This window comes from Lasiodiplodia theobromae, assembly GCF_012971845.1.
Source record: "Lasiodiplodia theobromae strain AM2As chromosome Unknown scaffold_45, whole genome shotgun sequence".
Taxonomy (NCBI): Eukaryota; Fungi; Ascomycota; class Dothideomycetes; order Botryosphaeriales; family Botryosphaeriaceae; genus Lasiodiplodia; species Lasiodiplodia theobromae.
In genome coordinates this window covers 226,391-246,219 of record NW_023336525.1, presented here as the reverse complement: position 1 = coordinate 246,219, position 19,829 = coordinate 226,391, and the positions used below count along the sequence as shown (strand labels likewise).

The following is a 19,829-nucleotide window of genomic DNA, read 5'->3' as shown; positions in this document are numbered from 1 at the left end:
GCGGTGTGGAGGGCGGTGGTGGAAGTTGTCAGTGCAGGCGGAGTTGCACAGGCAGTGTGATGACGCGCTTGTTGATGCTTCGCTGGATCGGGCGCTGTCGGTGGAGCAACCCAGCAGCGTTGTCTTGGGACCCGCGCGGGAATTTAGACTTTAGCGAGGACCAGGGGCGCGCCCGTCTAGTCGCAGCCCTGCCGCGCCACCATGCTGTGTGTTTGACGGCGGCGGCGCTCGCAAAACTCCCATCGTCTCCAACAATGGCTGCTCGAATAGACTGAGCCCTTGACACTACTCAGTCCCCCACTGCACCGCACTGTCGGGACATTCGTCGCCCAAGCCCTGCTCCCCGCGCGAGTCAATCACCCCCACCGACTGTAACCCCTGCTCCACTTCGCATCAGAGCTCTCCTGGCCCCTTCCACCATGGCTTCCGTGCAAGTCGCGAGGCCTCCACCGCCTTCTTCTTCTACTACCATCGCCCCTGCTACCACCAAGACGCATCGCCAGTCGTCGCTCTCCAGTTTCCCGCCTTCGCGCTCTCCGTCCACGCTTTCGCGCCCCTCGCGCTCGCCTGCGCCAGCCCTGGTCCCCCGCGATTACAGCCCCTCTGCCTCGTCGCGTATCTTCAAGCCTCGCTCGTCAAGCCGAATGGGTCGCCCTCTGCGCTCGCAGTACCCCTCGAATTCGCGCGAGAACCATGTCGAATACATTCTTGTCGCGAGCTTCGATATCGACCGGGGGAGTATCATGGAACACCAGTACCCCGGTCCAATCAGCGGCGACGAGCATATGCTTGCAGACCTGATGCTTCCGGACCAGGCTCACGTCCGCACCCAGGATTGGACCATATTTTTCCTGCACAAGGATACCGAGGCTGAAGAAGAGGCCAAAGAGGAGCGGCGAGAGCGCAGGCGTTTACGCAGAGAGCGGAAGGCGAAGAAGGCCGCCAACGGCGACGGCGACGGAGAGAATGGCGCTACTTCAGAAGAGGACGAAGACGAGGATGACGACCTCGACTCGGAGGACTCTGAGGACTCAGATGATGAGGGTTTCGAGGGACCACCTTTAATATATGTGCTTAACTTAGTGAATACCAAGCAAGACAATACAGTGAAAAGGTATGTACAGCAGCACTAAGTATAGGACATCGTTATTGACGCAGTGACAGAGGTGCTGTCTGCAAAGCAATGGCAATCTGCACGAGACACAGTTTTCTCCACATTTACAAGGTAACCATGCCTTCCGCTCCCCTCTACCACGGCCCCCCACGCTAATTCGCTCCCAGCCTCTATTGCTGCTTGCTATCGAAGAATACTTCCGCGCCCCGGTGCCAGAGACACTCGCATCCCTCTATGACGCCCTCAATGCCATGGATCTTTCACTGTTACCAAAATTATCCTTCCTCGAACGCAATATCCTTCAGGCCTCTTCCGCGCCCGATATGTTCATCGAAAAGTTCGAGCAAATGGTCGCTCAAAGGCAGGTTGAAGATATCGAGGATACCCGACTCGCGCTGTCCAAGACAACTTCGGGGCCTGCCAACAGATACACGCTTCCAAGAGACACCCACGAGTTTGAATCTCGCGTGATGTACAACGGAATCCCGGTCCCCATTAAAGTCCCAACTGCTATCCAGCCAGAGACTGTTGGAGATTTCTCCCTCATCAAACTTATTCAAACTTTCTCCACACCGCATGCTGCATCTCCACAACCCTTTACGCTGCATCCACATCTCACAACTTCCGGGGCCTACACACATCCAATCATTGTCCTCGTCAACGCTCTACTGACTCAGAAGCGCATTGTCTTCCTTGGCCATAACCGGCCATCTGGGGAAGTCGCTGAGGCTGTTCTTGCAGCGTGTGCGCTAGCATCAGGCGGCGTGCTGCGAGGGTTCACTCGCCACGCTTTTCCTTATACCGATCTGACAAAAATCGATGACTTGATAAAAGTCCCTGGATTCATTGCGGGAGTCACCAATCCTGCGTTCGCGCATAAGCCGGAATGGTGGGATGTGCTTTGCGACTTGCCAGCAGGTCGCATGAAGATTTCTCACAGGATTGAGGGCGCAGGGGTTACGGATGGTCTACTATACTTCCAGCAACAGCAGGCCATGCTGCCTCCAGGACTTGCGAGCGCCCTGGCCCAAGGTCTCAACGCCAATCTTAGCATGAGTATGCCTAGCACCAGCGGAAAGGACATCGATCCCACTGGAGACACGCAATTCATGGAGTCCATCCTCCAAGCCATCTCCAACCGTCTCGGAGAGGGAGCAATCCGATCACGGTTCCGCGACTGGGTGCTGAAATTCACCCGGCTCGCCGCGGCGTCCGAAGAGACGGTATACGGGGCCTCGGCGCTGCACATTGGCGCCCAATCCGCCGCTTCGGCGCTGTCGCCCACGTCACCGGAGGCCGAGTTCTCGCCCATAGACGCTAACATCAAAGGCCACGGCTACGTTTGGGCCACCGAGGCCGAACGGCTGCGGGAGTTGGGCGCGAACGTACACCGGGTAGAAGGGTGGCGCAACACACGCTCCTACTACAGTTACGTCCAGGACCTGGCGCGCATGTGGGAGCGGCAGCCCATCCGACACCTCGACCTGCTCTGGCTGCACGACCGCCTGCGCGCGACGCGCCTGACGCACGAGCAGAGCGCCGGCATCTACCTCGCCCTCGCCCGCGCGGTTGAGGAGGCCGGAAAGCCCAAACCGGGCGACACGAAAGAGAATGGCAGCAGTCTCGCCGCCATTGCGAACGGAAAGGATAACGCGGCCGACGATATCTCCGCAGACGACGGCAGAGGCAGCCCTGTCAGCCCGACGGCCAAGGTTCCCCTCGGCGTGCCTGACCGAACGCTCTCGCCCGTTTCGGCCGCGGCTCAGCGTCAGTACGACACGATCCTGCAGCTGCTGAGCGTGACGCCCGAATCCAACAGCGGCCTCTTCCACCTCTCGCTCGGCCTGTTCCACCCGCGTCAGGAAGTGCGCCAGGCCGTCGTCGACTTGCTCGAGAAGGTCATGGATCATCCCGCCGGCCGGCACTTCTGGGCCAGCCTCGGCAGGTTCGCGAAGCTGGCGCTGTACCGCATCAAGAGGGAACAGGAGGTGGTGGGAACGCCTGGCCTGTCTTAAGAGCAAGTATTGCCTTTACGGTTGGATGGATCCTCCGTTTTACTTCTTTCTTTTTCTACTTTCTTTTCGGGCGGCTCTTCTGGTATCTCTCATGCGAAAGAAATGAGAAAGCGGAGCAGAGGGATTCATATGTGATGGGAACGAAAGAAATGAAAGCGATACCCGATTTTCTTCTATTCTTCATGAAAGCTCGACTTCTACAATGTATGTATACTCCTGTATATACAAAGCTACTAGGCTCGTGGGGAGGAAGTAAAGGACGATTCCTTTGTCTTGTAGGGAGCTCTAGCGTATCGGGACCAGCAGAAGGGGCGGCTTTGCTTGTGCGCGTCAAGCAGTGAGTTATTTTTTGCATTGTTCGTTGGTTAATTTCCGACTTATTTCCAGCCCGTACGTACATAGATGGTACAAAGTTTTAAAGTGGAGGCACTAAGCAGTTTACAATTGATCAGATGTTCTGTGAGCACGACGCTCCTTTTGCAAGACGGCGAACCTGTGTTTAGGGGCCTGGGTGTTGATGGGCTGATAGAGACAAGGAAGGTGTCCATTAATAGAACGGGAAGGGATGCCGCTTGCAGAATGTGCACCATCGTACAAGTCGTGATATGTGGCGTCCGGCTCATTGCGACTACGGCACGGTACTGCGGATGTAACAGCAATAAAGGCATTCAATACAAAAGTGAAACTTCTGTGAACTGCTGATTCCCCGGCCCGTTTGAAAGGCGCCGTGATACGCGAATTATCATATTGACGAAAGGTAACCACAGGGAAGAGCTGCACAACCTTGCTGTCTGTCAGATTGCAGTAGTAATCATAGCGTCTTCGAACCAGTCAGAATTGCAGTGTGCATGGTTGCTAGGAATAATCTCATTCGCACCCCCTAAAAAAAAATCAAAGCGCGCAATCATGATGTGGTGATGCCAGACCTGCAAGCGGAAGGTTGAAGCAAGGTTTACCTTGACAGCAATATTAGCCGACGCGGGTGATAGTACGGTAAGCGTTGAGCTTCCACTGACTGCGCTTATAGAGAGGGGGCCTAAAGCAAGCATCTCACATAATATACTCCGTTCTAGGTCAGCTAGTTCGATCACTTACACGGTGGGGAAAAAATCTCCTGAGAGTTCAGATACGTTCCCAAAGCTTACAAGAAGTAGATGCACCCGGGCTATTCTTGACCGTTTGGCTGACTAGGCTGAACGCCACGATCTGATCTACGGTCAGCATGCCTCAGCTTACAACTGAATCACGTATCAGGGCCCGCGATGTGTTAGCCTTTCGGTCCTCTGCAGCCACATCGCCATCAGCCCTCCGCCGATCATGCAGAGCAGTGAGAAGCTTCTCAAGTCTTGAAACCCCTCCAATGAGGCGTTCTAGGCGCGAAGCTGTGGAACGGTCTAACGCATGAAAGCATCGCTTCGGTAGTACAACAACGATGCGACGCTATGTGCGTTGTCGTAATCCACGAGCAGATCGCTCATCTGCATGTTGTCCGGCCCCCATTGTCTCAGGCTCTGACGAATGTGCAGTCCAATATCAGTGCTGAATGTCTAGGACTCGAACGTTAGGGTGCCACGTCGAACTTCTCTGCTTACGCCCTGCTTTCTCGAGAGCTCAGAAACTTAGAAGACCAAGGCTTACCATCTCTCCCTATTTTTGTGCAGTGTTATTGTGCGTTGCTATATCCATGAGCGTGCACCAATCGCTCAAATCCGCCGAAAGAATTCCAGGTAAACCCCTTTGGCAGGCGAATTGGCCATCGTGAAAAAGATGAGGCGCAATAAGGAGAGTGCAAGTACATCTTCATCTCGTCGAGCTCACCTAACGGATGTGGTCAGACCTGCAACTGCCGGGGACACGCACTTTACGTGAAGGGCCGACGAGCGCATGGGCTTCGTAATTGCACACGGCTGACGTAGTTATCGCGAAAAGCCTTGAACAGAAAGGCCTAGGTTACCGCCTTTTTTAAGGCTGCGGGTTTCGGAGGAGCTTGCATGACGTCAGGATGGGGCTCGGAAAAGACGTTGGAGAAGAATCGGGCGGCGGGCCCTGCGTAACAGGGTTCTGGACCAAAGGATTCTGTGCGCAGCTCAAAACGGCATCCGACGCAGTTTCATGGACTGGAACAGTGATGAGCTGAACGGCCGATGGAAGTGCGGGGTGCCTAATTTAAGGGCGTTCAGCCGTAGCCGTGCCCGTATTCCTCGCAGACGTCTACCCCGACGAGTTGGGGATGCCGTCGGCTGAGACGTTGTCGGATCTCCAAGTGCTCCATCGCCATCATGACTTGCATTGCCCGGTGTAGATCGATATTCGCGGGAGCTGGTGTCTGCGCGCGCAGAGAGCGTCGGCTCGCGCAGCACGCCAGCTTTGCGACTGGTCCTCCAAGGAGAAAGCGTGCATGAAAAGGCCCCGGCCGGACTCGCTATCGCATGTCCTTCACGGCTGAGCCAAGCTGAGTGAGAAGATGTCGGTTGGTTGCACCAACGGGAGCGGAGTCTGCACGGCGAGAACGTGACAGACCTCGTGGAGAAGGGTCGGGGTGTACGACGGGCGGTCCAGCGCCACCAGCGGAAGCGATAGCGATGGGCCGAGTGACACTGGACGGGTTTTGCCAGTGGTGTCGCATTTTTGGGAAGCTGGTGTCGCCAGCGGAGCAACGCTAGACTGTGGGCGGCCAAGGCAGAGAGTTGTAAGGCGCGGGCCGCAGACCGCTTGGTTTGGCAGCCAGTTTTGGCATGTACATATGACCACGGCTCTCCACCCCGGCCGCGCATGACAGGCACCTCTGGCAGCAAGGCGAAAGGAGGACGGCGCACTGGGCGCTACCACGCCGGCGCGTCTGGAGAGCAGCGCGTTACCCACCGCTGCGCCGCCCTGGGATTTGCTAGCGCAGTAACGTGACGGCTGCAGGCAGGGCGGCACCCTGGCCGTCACGGCACTCGACGAGTCGCGAGCCGGCAGCGATCCCTCGAAATGACCTCAGGTGAGATCTGCCCCGGAAGCGCCCGCTGCAGCAACGCACGGGGTGGGGCCCGTTTTGTTTCTGCTTGACTCGCAGGCGGCGCAGACGTAAGCTCCAGGAACGCGCATTGCTGTCGCACAGCGGCCCTTGGGTGAGGTTGCGACGGCGGCGCCGTGGCGGCCAGGCCGGGGCTCGGGCGCGGTGGCATGGCGGGAGGAGAAACGGGCTTGGGCGCGGCTCGTCGCCTTGGCCGATCTGCGGTGAAAGCCGGCTTGGGGCGGTGGGAGAGGGGCGCTTTGGGGGATTTGGAAGGGCGGGCGGCGGTCGCAGCGTGCTGGTGGTTCACGCGCAGGCCTGTGGTGTGATGGCCGCACCAGTTCCCCGCGCGCGCTCCACGATCATGGCTGGGCTGCAGGCCCCCCGGTCGGTCATGCCCAGATATCAAGCCCGCTGAAAAGAAGGTCATTGCCGCGTGCCTCTTTGTCCAGACTAAAGCCACACCCGACCGAGAAAGACGCAGCTGAGACACGCCGCCGCGCGCATTGTCCAGCCCAGCTAAAACGACGACCCAGTCCGCCCCAAACTAACCAGCGAGCCACGACCGCTGTCCAGACATTGCGACCCGCCTGTCATATCCAGGGCCCCGACCCGATATGCGCGCCAATTGCGCCGCATAGAACCTTCAAATTCACCCCGGCCGCCGCCCAATCCAGCCGACACCATGAGCGCTTCTGCCCTCGGTGCTGCGCTCTTCCGTCAACACACCGCCATGATGCAGTCTCAGCAGCAGCAGCAACAGCCTGCTGCCCCTACCGCCGACAACACTCGCGCGCAAGCAACCCCGGCCGCTGCGACCACTACTGCCACCACCACCACCACCGCCAACTGCTACGGCTACCACAACACCTTCCACACCCACGCCCAGCCCGCCGACCTAAATGCCAAACCCCCCGCCTACGCTCCGCGCCAGCCTGCGGAGAAGCCCGCCCGCGACGCTCTGCCAAGCTACTCGTGCTCCGTGCTGTTCGAAGGGCCGCTGGGTATCAAGACCGAATATATCAACTTCTTCGACAAGCCGTGCCCGAAGGAGCGCCAATGGCAAGACGTCTATGTCGTTCTGCGCGGCACCCAACTTAGCATCTACCGTCTCAAGACCGGCCTATTCTCCTCCAAGACAAAGAAGGCCGTGCCTGGCAGGCTAATCCGCACCTATTCGCTCCAACACGCCGAGCTAGGACTCGCCCTGGATTTCAAGAAGACCGATCTCATTCCCAAGTCGCCATTGGCAAAGCTGGTCCCGCTAAATTCGCGCCAGGCCGTGTACCAGACCGACCCGCACCTCTTCTGGCCAATTCGCGAGCACGTGATGCGGCTGCGCCTGGAGGCCGATCAGCTGCTGCTGTGTGCTGCCGAGCAGGAGGGAATGCTGAACTGGGTCGAGCAGCTGTGCGCTGCCGTTGACATCAGCTCGCCCCTGGAGGACCGGAGCGAACCCCGTTACCGCAGCCTCCCAAGGCGAGGACGCCGGCAGAGGCAGCTGGACGGCCGCCAGACCCGCCAGGATGCCATCGATCTGAACGCCAGGAGACTGCTCGCCGAGCAGGAGCGCATCATCAGGACCATGTACCCGAACCTTGCCCGAGACGCCGAGGAAGAGCAGCCAGAACAGCCGGAGCAGCCCCTCGGCGAAGCCGACGGCGACGCTGAGGATTTTGCCATGGACCTGCTCTTCCCCAACAGGCCTTCTTCGCCGCGCCCTGGCAACATTTCCAACAGCAGCACCCAAAATATGGATGACGCAACTGACCGCACCACAAGTCGCCGAGCTTCGGTGGATTCTCAGCTTGCCCCCACTTCGGCCAAGTATCCCTTGACCGAAAACCCGCAACCTTCGGCATCCTCCACTCTCCGCTACCGCCGGCGCTGCGCTCCGGTGCTACTGGCAAACTCGCCCCGTGCGAGCGATGTTCTGTTCTGCGACGGCATGCGCGTTCGCGTCAACGTGAAGAAGCAGATTGTCATGGAGTTTCACGAATCGCCTCCTCATTACAGCGCCCACCGCTTCACCGCAGCCGACCGCGAGGCCGCTCTTCGCACCAACGCCCGCCCAGATGTCCGGCGCGAGGCCTCCAACGACAGCGTTGCAATGTCTTTCCACAGGGACGCCGACGCTGACCTTACCCCGGTCGCTAGCCGCAGCACTCAGCAGCGATCAGAACTTGACGACATTGAGTCGCACCAAGCTGACCAACAAGTGCACGAGAGCACGCCCCCTAGCCCCGCTCCGGTGCAGCTCACCAAGGTCGAAACCGAAGGCGAGCGCAGCGAGCGTCGCTTGTTGGACAGGGTCAAGGGCCCCCTCACGGGTGTTGCCGAGGCATTCGGCGGCCTCGTCGTCTAAACAATTATCGTGCTGCACCCGCCACCCGCCACCTGACGGCACATGGTGCCACAATGCCTTTCCATTCATTCTTTCCTTTGTACAGCCCTTTCATCTCATTGGTTATTGCCGAGGGAACCACCGAAACGCAGCTTTCGCCCTCGATCCGGCTGCCACCATCCACTCCGCCGGACGGCACAGGGAAAAGGCCGGCGAACGAGAAGATACTGTAACGATCCACGAATTTCCCACCAATCTACAAGACGCATCGAACGGCCGCGCAGCAGAGCTTGCGGCGAGCTTAAAAGGCGCAGGCGGTTGCTCAAGAATTCTTTTTGCACACTGGCGTCCTGGCGACATGGCTCAGGGCTGCCGAAAGGCGTTGGAAGATACCCCCATCGATTTATAGCACAAGCGTGGTGCTGCCTGTCCTTTTCTTTCCTTGAACACAATTCCTCCGTTCCTTTCTTTGCACATGTACACTGCATTTTTCATTTTTTGTTAGCGGGTCTGGAGGAGCAATGGGAAAAAGGATTGGGTATGGGAAAGGGACGTGGTGTTTTCGCAAGTAAGGATACCCCGCACCAACGGACTCTAGGACGCGGAGAGAAGAACAGGTCTCAATTTGCAAGCGATTTAGCAGCGGACAGACTAAACGCACTGATAGCTGTCATTTCCAGCACAAATGATTCGAATAACCAACAAACCTCTTCCCCTTGCTGACATCCGATCTTGACCTGGCTTCGAAACACCTTGCAGCCGACACACCAAATCATGTCTGTAGCGTCCGGCCTCCTATCACACTCGGCGGATCTGAGCCAGGGCAGGCGTGCGTGCCTGCATTATGCGCGTCAGACAAACAAAACGCCTCCGAGTAAACGCGCAGGGAGATAAAAAAAAAAGAAAAGAACCTTTAGGCCCTGGACCCTGTCAGCAAACGCCTCTCAGACGTTCGGATGGCTCCAACCGCCCCCCGCGAAAGTATAATCCTGCCCAATCAGAAAAGGGCGATTTTGGCCATTCGAGAATCAGAAGCCGGAGCGCATGTCGGTGTTACCTCCGCAGCCGGGTGCTTTTTTTTACTCCGCGGCGAAAAAGCTCAGGCAATGCACATTAGATCCTCCACGCACGACTCGCAAAGGCTCCTGGCATTTCGGGGTTGATTCCTATTCCCTTTCCACGCTCAGGCTACTGTTCTTAGGCGCTCCTCCTTTGCGAGCGATGGGGTCTGCAGTTCGACGCACATGGATCGCCGAAAGGTGCCCTTCCCAACGCCACGAGCCCCCTTCTCGCATCCTTCATCACCGTCTAGTCTAGTAGGGCTCGTGATGCGGACCGGCCCAGAGCCCCGGAATTTCGCCACGGGCCCCCCATTCCCCGGTCGCTCGTGAGTCCTAATAAAAAGTCCGGACCAGCCCGTCACTGCGACAAACCCATGGTCAGGTGAAATCGACCTATATTACAAACAGCAGGGCCGCTTAAAGAATAGGTGCAAGCTTGCTTACTTTATCGCGCCGATCCTCCGTTTTGATCTTAAACTCTCTCCCTCTACCCTAGTTTTGATCGTCCCAGAGAATTAAGGTTCGCAGGAGTTTCCCGTCGAAACGGCCTCCGGGGGGTGCCCAACTCACTAACACTTGGTAGTGGGTGCCTAACTTTGTCCATCTTTCCTCGCTTTGGATAAAATAGCAGACACTGGATGGCCTAGTGGCAAACTGGAGAAACCGGGTCGATGAAGGATCGCTATAACTTACGCTATAGACTCCTAGTTCCCACGGGACCGGAAGGGGCGAGATGCGGGCGGGACTACTTCGAGATTTTGGGATTGGGGGGGAGAAAAAGAAAGAAGGGAACCGGCACCAACTTCGGTCCCCGCTATTTCCCTTTCCCGCGAATCACCCTATCCTTTTATTTTTAGGCGCCATGATTGGAGAGCAAGAGCGCGGCTTTGATGATGGCGAGGCTGGCGATCCTCCCGACTGTCCGCAGTTCACTCCCTGGTTGATTGCTATGTTTCGCCGGCATACCCTTGTTGAAGAAGGTAAGAAAAAAAACCTTTCGTTCAAAGGTTCAGCAGGAGTTCATTCGATGTGGAGATGAAAAAGACATGGCCGAGTAAGATTCTTATGACAGCGATCGGGATAGCCGAGGGGTATTATTCATCTATTCGAGCGATGGAAGGGCTGCGATCAAGCATCTTTCGGTTCCGCTTGGTGGACCCTGCTGAGCGACGGTTACACGACTCCCACGATCAAGTAGGATGAGGCTACGGATGTAAGGAGCCTTTTGTTGGGTAAGTTGATTGATTAGTGTATCGAAGTACGTCACCTTGGCCTCCAAACACAGGTGAGGGACTGGTGTTCGGAAGGATCATACTACTGTTCTCCGTAGATGAGGCTCAAAACCGCAAAGGCATGGTCGCTCCTTTCCATGCCATGTTCAAAGCCATGACTAGATCGCACCGCCGTTACGATGGAATGATAGTCGTCCACTGTAGAAAATCTCTGTCGGCCCCGCACGTTCTTAGCACTGTTCTCCTTCACTCGGTGAACAATACTGGATCTTTCAGTGGGGTCAAGGCGCAATGGCGACGATCTCTGCCTCAGTCGATCGATTTTTGGGGCTGCACTATTGAAATCACGCGAGTCCACCCCAGAGAAAGTAGCTGTCAGCTTTACCTGACATACAAGGCCAAAACGGACACATCGTCAAGAAATCCGAGAGACAGGCCTTGGGAAAGCCTATTGAGTTATCATCTTCAATCATCCCCCGACTCCCATAACCCTCAATCTTTCAGATTCACAAGTAACCACTCGCGTTTTACCCCCCCAGCATGCGGAAAAGAATGCACGAGGATGTGAAACTTACCAGCATAGCTCAAACAAAAACTTGAGAGAGAGCACCAAATGTATAACCGTCAACATCGAGAATGAGAACAACAAAGATTAACATAGCTGCGCGGTGAACAGCCCACTCTCTTGTCTGTTAGTTCTTTATTCCCCTCCGACAACGCAGCTTCTTGAGGGGCGCCAAACCCGCTTCAGTATCAGGTCCCCACAAATTTGGAGTTGGTCATGACAGCCAAGAGCTTGTGAAGAAGAGGGGTAGGTTGAAGAGGCCGCGTACGCAAGTAACCCCTCCCAGTCAACATCCGCCAAACTCCGATTCGCACCGCATATCATCGACGATCTGCTCAACCGGGTCTCCGCGAATGTACTGCGAACAGAGCCGCGTTATCATACACAGCATGTCCAATTTTTTTTTGTTGAAAAAAGAGGGCCCAAATAGGATAGTAAGTGTTAAAGGGTTGAAAAAAAAGAAAAGGAGGTGAACTTTCGGATTGCAAATTACTATCGCTTTGTGCTATACATGCCTGATGCTGCTATGCGGGAGTGCTCTCCGAGGAAAAAAAAAGAAATCTATTGGCCAGCCAAAGGACTTTTGGCGGAGGGGATATCATTCGAGACTTTGGATGCAGGATTCCTATTTTTCCCTTCCGTTACCAGCCACAGGAGACGTGACGAGATTATCCTGATTAAGCCACCGGCGGCATGGAGAACTTCCCCGGCAATTCAGTGCCGTGAAAGGACGTGGGTATAGAGACAGAAAGCGGGAGAGCTATGAGACAATGGAAAGACCATAAAGAAAAGCCGTGTCAGGATGGATTGGACCGACGGGTCGGATATGCCAGAGAAACAGTTTGGCATATCCACAACTTGCTCAGTTCCGGACAGAGCTCGAGGCACCATTGAAAGGCGCTCAAAACCACCCAATACTTTAGTGTAAGCCAGTGCCCATAGATGCGGAAAGGAAAAAAGTGCTTCCAGAATATCGCTGAACAAACGCCAGAGCCAGGACCGTAACCGTAGATGCATGCGCGAAACACCGGGTAATGCTGTGCAGTGAGAAAATACTCCAAACACCGTGACAATCCCAGACTCCTTTCTCTTCTCGGGGTATCAATCGTTCAACTCTCCCACACGACGACCTTGCTCGGTTCGTGCATTGACCTCCAGTTCTTCTTGACCATTAGGTTCTCCTTATTATTTCTTGCGGTGACCGTGTCTCCGACGGGTTTCTCACCAATTTTCTCCTCGGCTTTCTCCTTTATCAAAATGTCAAGGCTCTTGCGGGGAATTGATTCAAGCTTCGCTCGGCAGCCCTGGCAGATGCGCAGGGCGCACCAAGTGCATGTCCAATGGGGATCGGGGCTGCAAGAGAAGCAGAGCATGCAACCGATTGGAAGAAGGCGGTTGTTACTTCGGTGGAAGCGCCGGTGGTTGTGAAAACATTGCATGTGGACACAATTGAGCCTGGGGACAATGGTCCCTTCAGGGCGAAGTTGCGTGTTGAAGAACTCAAAAGCAGGAAGAGTCGAATCGGCAAGGGTCGGGCTAGTGAGCTCGAGCGGCGAGGTAATTGCAGAAGGAACTCTCATGACAGTTGCCGGGTTCGAGGGGACAGGCGGCGGGTGAGTGCCCATATAAGGCCTGGTATTCTGGAGTTTGTTCGTCGAAGACTAGGAGCTTCAGTTACTTTACAATCGCTGATAGCGAACGAACGAGTTAAGCATGATGAACGACGCGCAACCAAAAGGGTTTGACAGTGTAATATCATACCTTGAATATGTCAAAGCCCGTGCTGCTCTTGCCGCGGTAGTGCATCGCGACCTTGGGCTTTTCGGTCTCTGGATTGCCGGGCTTCTCAACGACGCCATACTTGGACGGGCTCTCTTCAGGGACGGGGCTAGGGGAAGGGAGCAGGTCGACGGCGGCGGGTTTTAGAGTTGGCGTGATGGGCTCCTCATCTTCGGGTTCAGTTGGCGGGGAGTTGGAGCGGGCCCTGACAACGGTCGCGTCAGACATTGTAGTCGAAGGCGACTGCAAGTGTCCATTTGCTTCATAGTGCGAAGCCGAGGGTTGCGAGTCACTGGCGGCCACTGATTGCTGCAGCGACGTGGTGGATGCGGACGTGTGCATTGGCGGCGCGGGAGGGGGAGCTGGAGCTTGCGCGGCGCCAGCTAGAGCTCCGGGAGCGACGTCACCCTGAGGCGGAGGTTTGGAGGCGCCATTGGCAGCTTCGGCGGGCGGCACGGCATCTTTTCTGACGGGCTTGCGGCGTAAGGAAAATTTGGAACGCTGCGAGGGCGATGTTGCGTCGCCGGCGGCCTTCGAGGCCTTGTTTCCCATGGCAGCTGCACCCGCAGCGGAGATAGTGTGGTCGGACGGCGGACGCGCGTCGTTTTTGGCGGGAGGCTGCGGCGGGGTGGGCGGCAGAGGGCGCTCGTCGAGCAGGCGGGCGGATGCGTGTCCTCTGACACGGTCGTGGGTGGGCAAGTGTTGAGGGTGAGGAGCGGAGAGGGTCAGGGAAGGTAACAGGGAGCTGGAGTCGGGCTTGGCAGGCGTGGCAGCGGTGGCCGGCGTGATGGCTGTGGAGCCGTTGCTGCGGGCCAGCTTAAGGTCTGGCGGCTTCTGGCGTCTGCCGCGAAACGAGGAGATTATCATATTCGCTTCCGGCGTGTTCCCACTCGGTGCGCCAGGCTGCAAGGCGGCAGGCGCATCGGCCACTGCGAGAGCGCTGTCAGTGAGGATGCTTGGCGGGGTCTCTTATACGGCGCCCATCGAAATAACTGCAATGTTGACCACGCGTGGGCCATCGCACCGCCGCCAGCAAGGGCACACCCACCTCGCAGTTGGAAGCCCACCAGCGGTGGTAGCGGCTTGTCCTTGGCCGCTGGTGACGCAGGTGCTGCAGCTGCGCCGGGCACGGGCGACGGCTGTGCCTGCGTGTAGTAGTCGTCCAGGTCGACGTCGTCGTCGGCGTCTCTGCTGTCGCCGTAGTCGCTCAGGATGGAGCTGATAATGTCCTGGCGGCGCTTCGGCGCGGCGTCGAGCCGCATTGCGCCTGGTTCTGCCATTGCCGGAGGGGCGGTCGCTTGCACGAGGGGGGAGGGTGGTGCAGTCATGTCCTTTTTTCTGCGGCCAAGCTGGTTTAAGGCTGACGTTCCGCAAGGCTATCGATCTGCTGCCTCTTGAAACGCTGCGTGTTTTGGGCAAGGCCTGCATGCCAGCCATCGTTCCCGGCCGCCGTTCCTCCACGCTCCCGTTGCCGCGCCGCCGGCTTGTCCTGCCAAAGCCTGCCGCTTGCAGAGCTAGCGATCCTCCGCCGTTGATGCTGCCAGGCACGTTGAGCGTCGCCGTCGCCAAGCCACAGCCGGGCGATCAACCGGGGATGCACGCTATCCTGACCGGGGTTCCCCAGTCCCCCCCGCCAGCATCGAGTCCTGCAATGACCTCGCCAGGCCCACAACAAGCCGCTGCATTTCACGGCATTTCGATCCGTGGCGTCGAGGCAGGAGCATGGAAGCTTTCGCGCCATCCGGCCCTGCGGCCTGTCAGCCAGTCGGCACGATCCGACATCCCGCCCAGCCGAGTCAGGAACAAGGATGCATGTACGCCGATCACGGGACGTGACGAAAAATTCACTTTGAAATTGAGAATGACTCTATTAAACTATGTACAGCTTCGTCATCATCGTCAACAAGGCCTCGCCCGGCCATTTTATCCCATATCAACTTCGGTTGGCGCCACAGCTGTACCAAGAACATGGCTGCCCAGATATACGGTGCACAGGCCCCGGTCAGGGTTCCCTGCACTATTCGCAGGTGGGGTATGAATCGAAGAAAAAGCCCAGTGCGCCATCGCTGTGTACGAGAAAATTTATATATGAGAAGATCCTCAGGGTGTATGTGCGCCGGTATCGACATCGTGGCGAGCTATTCTGAGGTGCGATAAATTAAAGGAGAGCCGGCCCGCAACCGCTTGCGAGTCGTGTCGAATCAGGGACGGCAGCAGACGGGATCTCCGGCAAGTTTGTCCAGCTTTAGGATTTGGCCGCCTGAATTCCATGGTAAAGTCCAGGGGATGCATTGGTGCTTAGATAACTCTTAAAGCAGAAGTGCGAACAAGGCGACTAGCAGGGCTGCTGACGACAGTCCTGGCAGTGGGCGGGTCGGCGCCACCCCACCGGTCGTCGACTTCGCCACTGTCGCGTTCACGAAATTGGGCCCACATTGTATGTTGACCACTCCTGCAGCTTGCGCATACGTCTGACTGATGGGCTGCGTGCTATTCGAAGTATATGTCCAGAAGGCATTCATGGTCGTCTGCAGGCACGAGTTGCAGGTTGGGCGGGAGCCTCCGGGCAGTGCCACACCGACAGGGAGGTAGTAAGGGTAGGAATCCGTGGGCGATGAGGAATTCGTGATGGCATTGGCGAAGCCTGAATTCCGCGAAGTTAGCAGGACGGCACGGGCACGAGAGATTAGAAACACGCACAGTAGCTTCCTGACGAGTCCCGCATGCAGCCAGCCTGGTAGACGGGCGCATACGCCACGAGCCCCTTGTAGGCCTGCAGCACGGTGGGGTTGCTGGCCTTGTAGTCGGCGCCGCAATGGTCATCGTGGACCAGCTGCGTCGCCAGGTCATCCATCATAGCGCTGCACTGGGCGAAATTGACCGAACATGACGCGTCGAGCACCTGGGTGGTGCGCACGAGGGAGCGGGTGACATCGAAGAAGGAGCTTGAGGTCTGTTATGATTAGTGGGATCGTCGGGAATGCAAATGACACGGGAGGCCGCATACTTGAAGGAGGAGCGACAATGGCACGCAGTCGACGAAGGTGGAGTTCTCGAGGAAGGAATTGAAGAAATTGGGGCAGCTGGGGCTCGTGAAGTTGGAGCCCAGGCTCGTGTCGAAGGGCTGGGGAATGGAGGTCGAGGTCGAGCCGGTGTCGACAACCAGGGCCGTGGCCGACGCAGCACCGGATGTGCGCGTCGCGACCAGCGTGGTGGGCAGTGCGGAGGAGGCTGAAGCGTCGTCGCCAGTCTGGCGGCGGCCGAGCTGCGGCATCCAGGGAGGAGGAGCGCTGCGATCCCAATCGATCTTGAGAGATGCTCTGCGAGCTAGCGAACGCAGCCTCTGCCGATCGGCCTGAGTCCCTGCAGCAGAGGCGCATGCGCAGCACAACAACAGCGCAAGCAGGATGGACACGAGTTGCGGGCGAAACGCTGGAAACCCGGGTGCAGGGCGCGCCGACCGAGATATAGGACGGCGACAAGACTGTCTCAGACGGCACCGCCCATGGTGCGACAGGCCCGTTATCGCAACCTTGGGCCTCTGCACCTCTGCCGGGCAGCTGCACGACGAGAACGAGCTGGTCATGATCGCAAGGCCGGTGAACCCCGCCTGCACGGCCAAAGCATCCTTTAATCTCGAGTCGCGTCTAGGGCACCCAACGGCAGCGCGAGCTGGCGGGCGGGGGTTCGGTGGTCGAAGGTTGTGTGGAAGCTCTGCAGGCAGCCGGGGAATGTGCGAAGTCGAGGGCCCCTTGCAGGCGAGCACGGGCGTGAAGAAGCGCAGACAAAGAGCGAGCGAGGAGTTGCTGAAAACGAGCGACGACGGTGGGGTCAACAATGGAGCCTGGGAGCGTGGTGAAAAGGCAGCAGGCCGTCTTTCATGCGGGCAGCTGCAGAATGGCTGCTCGAAGCCCCGAGGGCGCGGGTCGGATGGCTGTCGACGCCATGAGCTTTTAGCGTGTGCAGGTACGCCACTTTCGAGGCCTGCACCCCCAAAGCAGCAGCGCAATAACAGCTTGGGGCAAGGCGGCGGCAGTCGGTGCGGCAGGCGAGTGGAAACACGCACTTGGCTGGTAAGCATGGGCAATAATACTCTCACCACTCACACCGCGCTCGCGGCATCCCAATGGGGGAGCCGGCCGCCCAAAGCAGTCGCGGGCTCCCTGCCTTGCAACCCTCATGGACGGGGCAGCAATCCTACAGCTGTCATGCTAAGAGCCGGCGTGGCCAGACCGACTGGCCAAAAATAAGAGCCCCGGGCCGCGAGCTGGCCTGCGCGCTCGTCCCGCTACCTAGCCTCCAGACTGCGCAACTGCCTGACGTGCCCGTTCGAGAATTCGCATGCGCGCTGCCGAGACACACGCATCCCCAGCCCGTGTGACCCTATCTGGCAGCCGCCTTCTGCCAGCAATTCTCCGACTTGTAAGGCAGGTGCCGTCCAGCCCGCCAAGCCAATAGACCACGGCCATCCCTACCTGCTGCCTCCCCATGTTCTGGACGTTCTCGACCTCGTCCTGTTGCAGGCACCATCCCCGACCGCCATCACGTGGCGCGCGCCAACACCGTTCCTTCAACTCCCTCCACGCCCGCAATTTGCCGTCGCCCTGTCGGTAGAGCTGCGCAAGGGACGTTTCTGCAGCGAGAGTCAGCCACGCACCTGTGCTACTGACTGCACTTCACGTGTCCAACACCACTCGAATCAGCGCTCAGGGGATGCTCTGCAACTGCATCGGCGCTACCCACGCTATATCCACTACCTCCGGCCTCTGCCGTCGTGGCAGCGCCTGCTGATGCGTCTTCATTTCTTTATGCGATGAGAAGGCTTTGTGCGTCGCCCCTGATTGCAATGGCAATGCCTTGCTTCACTTCATCGCTCGAGAGACCATCACGAGGAAGCCTGCAGCTGCGTCTCACCATCCATTGCTGTACATGCAGCCTCATCTACTCGCCACAACGGCTGCAGCCTCACCGGTCCGCAATATCGCAGCCTTTGGCCAAGTCGCACACGCTTCATACCCAGGTGTGACGGCAGAAGAAACCACAATACACCCAGTCTCGAATGTTAGAGCCGCCTCATCGTACGATTTCGTTGCAACCATCAATCGAGTGGCCTGTATTAATTTCCACCGCTTGGGGGTGGGTACTTCGCCCTCCATTTTCTGCCCCAGATCTGCACAGCCACGATCGTCGAAAAACTCGCGACCAACAAAGCCGCTTGTGTGCCGAAAGTAGCTCCCGCGCCGGTGCGGGCAATCCACTTTAGCTCGAAATAGCTGACGCAAAATCCGCCCGTCGTTCGCCTTCCCCAGAGTCAGCGATGCATTTGTGGGACTTTGGCATCAGGCCTCACCAGAGATTGATAATGGCAGAAGCAATAACTGAATGGTCTGGAAAGATATCCAGCAGATACGCTGTGACCGCGACCGGTACCACCACTACCAGATAAACCCAAGTCAGCAAAAAGAGGCGAGACTGCACGCGTTGGACCCGCTGAGGCCGCGTAATACCTACTTTGCGCCACAGCATAGACCCCGTAGCCGACCGCCAAAACCGCCCATGATAGCTGATGTTGTAGCGCTTGCCCATACATTACCAGACCTACAACAGCAAGCACCAAGCCAAGATAACAGCTCCACAGGCGGTTCTCAGGCCGGTATTTTCCGTTGTGCTTTTCGATATACCGGGCACACAGCCAGTCATTGAACCAACGACCGTACACTTCCCCGATTACAGATCCTATGCATGGTGACAGGTAAAAGAGTCCAACCTGCACTGGCGTGAAGTAATATGGCGCTGGATACAGGATCTGTGAGAGTGTCGTCACGAATCCGATCGTCCACATAACAAGCACCATGTAGAAACCAATGGCTACAGACTTCGTCAGCGCTTTCCTAGTGCTAGTCCGTATGGAGGCACAACTTACTTGGGAGAAATATCTGCGGTTTCATTTGCACTTCGAAAATCTGCACAAAGACAGACCACAGGCTTGGGCGGCCTTTGGTTTTCCACCCAGATACACCTGTCAAAAGTTCAATTCTTCCTCGAATACCACGAGGCTTGAGATTGTTGCTCCGCTTTCTTCTGTCGAACGCTGTCTCGTCCCCAAATGCGATGACCAGTAACAGTGACAAGCAGTACATACCGGCCAACACGGCAAAGTCCTCACGCCAGCCAATCTTGGACAGAATCAAGGATGACATGACCGGTGCAAACACCGGCCCAGTCAGGAATGAGACGCACCAAATGTTGATTTTCCGTGTACGCTCGTGGAAGAAGAACATGTCGTGGATGAAAGTCAAGCCAATGACCTGAGGCGCCGAAACGAACAGCCCTTGCAACGTACGGGCCGCTGTAAACCCTGCGTACGTGGGTGAGAGAGTCGCAGCGATGATAAGAACTAGGCCAGCCAGCTGAGACCAGAATAGTACCGGAAGTCTGCGTACGAGAGGGTTTGTGTAAGAACAGGCATAGTCCATGATTAAATGCTTGCCGCAACTACACTCACCTTCCAAATCTCTCAGTCAAGGGAACTGCAAAGATCCCACCAGGGCCGAGCATGAATAAAGCTCCGCTGATCGAATTCGCGGTCGCTGCCACACTCATGTCCCACGTCTGCGCTTGCTGCTCAAAAATCACAGCACCATAGGTGACACCGAAATCGGTAAGAAATGAAGGCAGCATCAAGGCTCCAAACACTATGTGCTTCTTCTTCCAGCTCCAG

General features: G+C 57.2%; 4 protein-coding genes across 4 annotated transcripts; 2 read left to right on the top strand and 2 right to left on the bottom strand.

The window, feature by feature from the left end:
- Positions 1-419: 419 nt before the first annotated feature.
- On the top strand, positions 420-3,129 carry LTHEOB_11182 (Protein mesa; the record flags this gene model as incomplete). Its single annotated transcript, XM_035507910.1, has 3 exons — positions 420-1,114; positions 1,165-1,225; positions 1,282-3,129. The coding sequence occupies 3 exons, from the start codon at positions 420-422 to the stop codon at positions 3,127-3,129; spliced, it is 2,604 nt and encodes an 867-aa protein (XP_035366758.1).
- A 3,683-nt stretch (positions 3,130-6,812) lies between these two features.
- LTHEOB_11181 (Ph domain-containing protein) lies at positions 6,813-8,492 on the top strand (the record flags this gene model as incomplete). The annotated part of the gene is made up of 1 exon (XM_035507909.1): positions 6,813-8,492. The coding sequence occupies one exon, from the start codon at positions 6,813-6,815 to the stop codon at positions 8,490-8,492; it is 1,680 nt and encodes a 559-aa protein (XP_035366757.1).
- A 3,946-nt stretch (positions 8,493-12,438) lies between these two features.
- Positions 12,439-14,388, bottom strand: LTHEOB_11180 (uncharacterized protein; the record flags this gene model as incomplete). Its single annotated transcript, XM_035507908.1, has 3 exons — positions 12,439-12,969; positions 13,091-14,037; positions 14,157-14,388. 3 exons carry the CDS (start codon positions 14,386-14,388, stop codon positions 12,439-12,441), a joined length of 1,710 nt encoding a protein of 569 aa, XP_035366756.1.
- Positions 14,389-15,417: 1,029 nt separating this feature from the next.
- Positions 15,418-16,382, bottom strand: LTHEOB_11179 (C6 zinc finger domain containing protein; the record flags this gene model as incomplete). The annotated part of the gene is made up of 3 exons (XM_035507906.1): positions 15,418-15,752; positions 15,809-16,061; positions 16,116-16,382. The coding sequence occupies 3 exons, from the start codon at positions 16,380-16,382 to the stop codon at positions 15,418-15,420; spliced, it is 855 nt and encodes a 284-aa protein (XP_035366755.1).
- Positions 16,383-19,829: the final 3,447 nt, after the last annotated feature.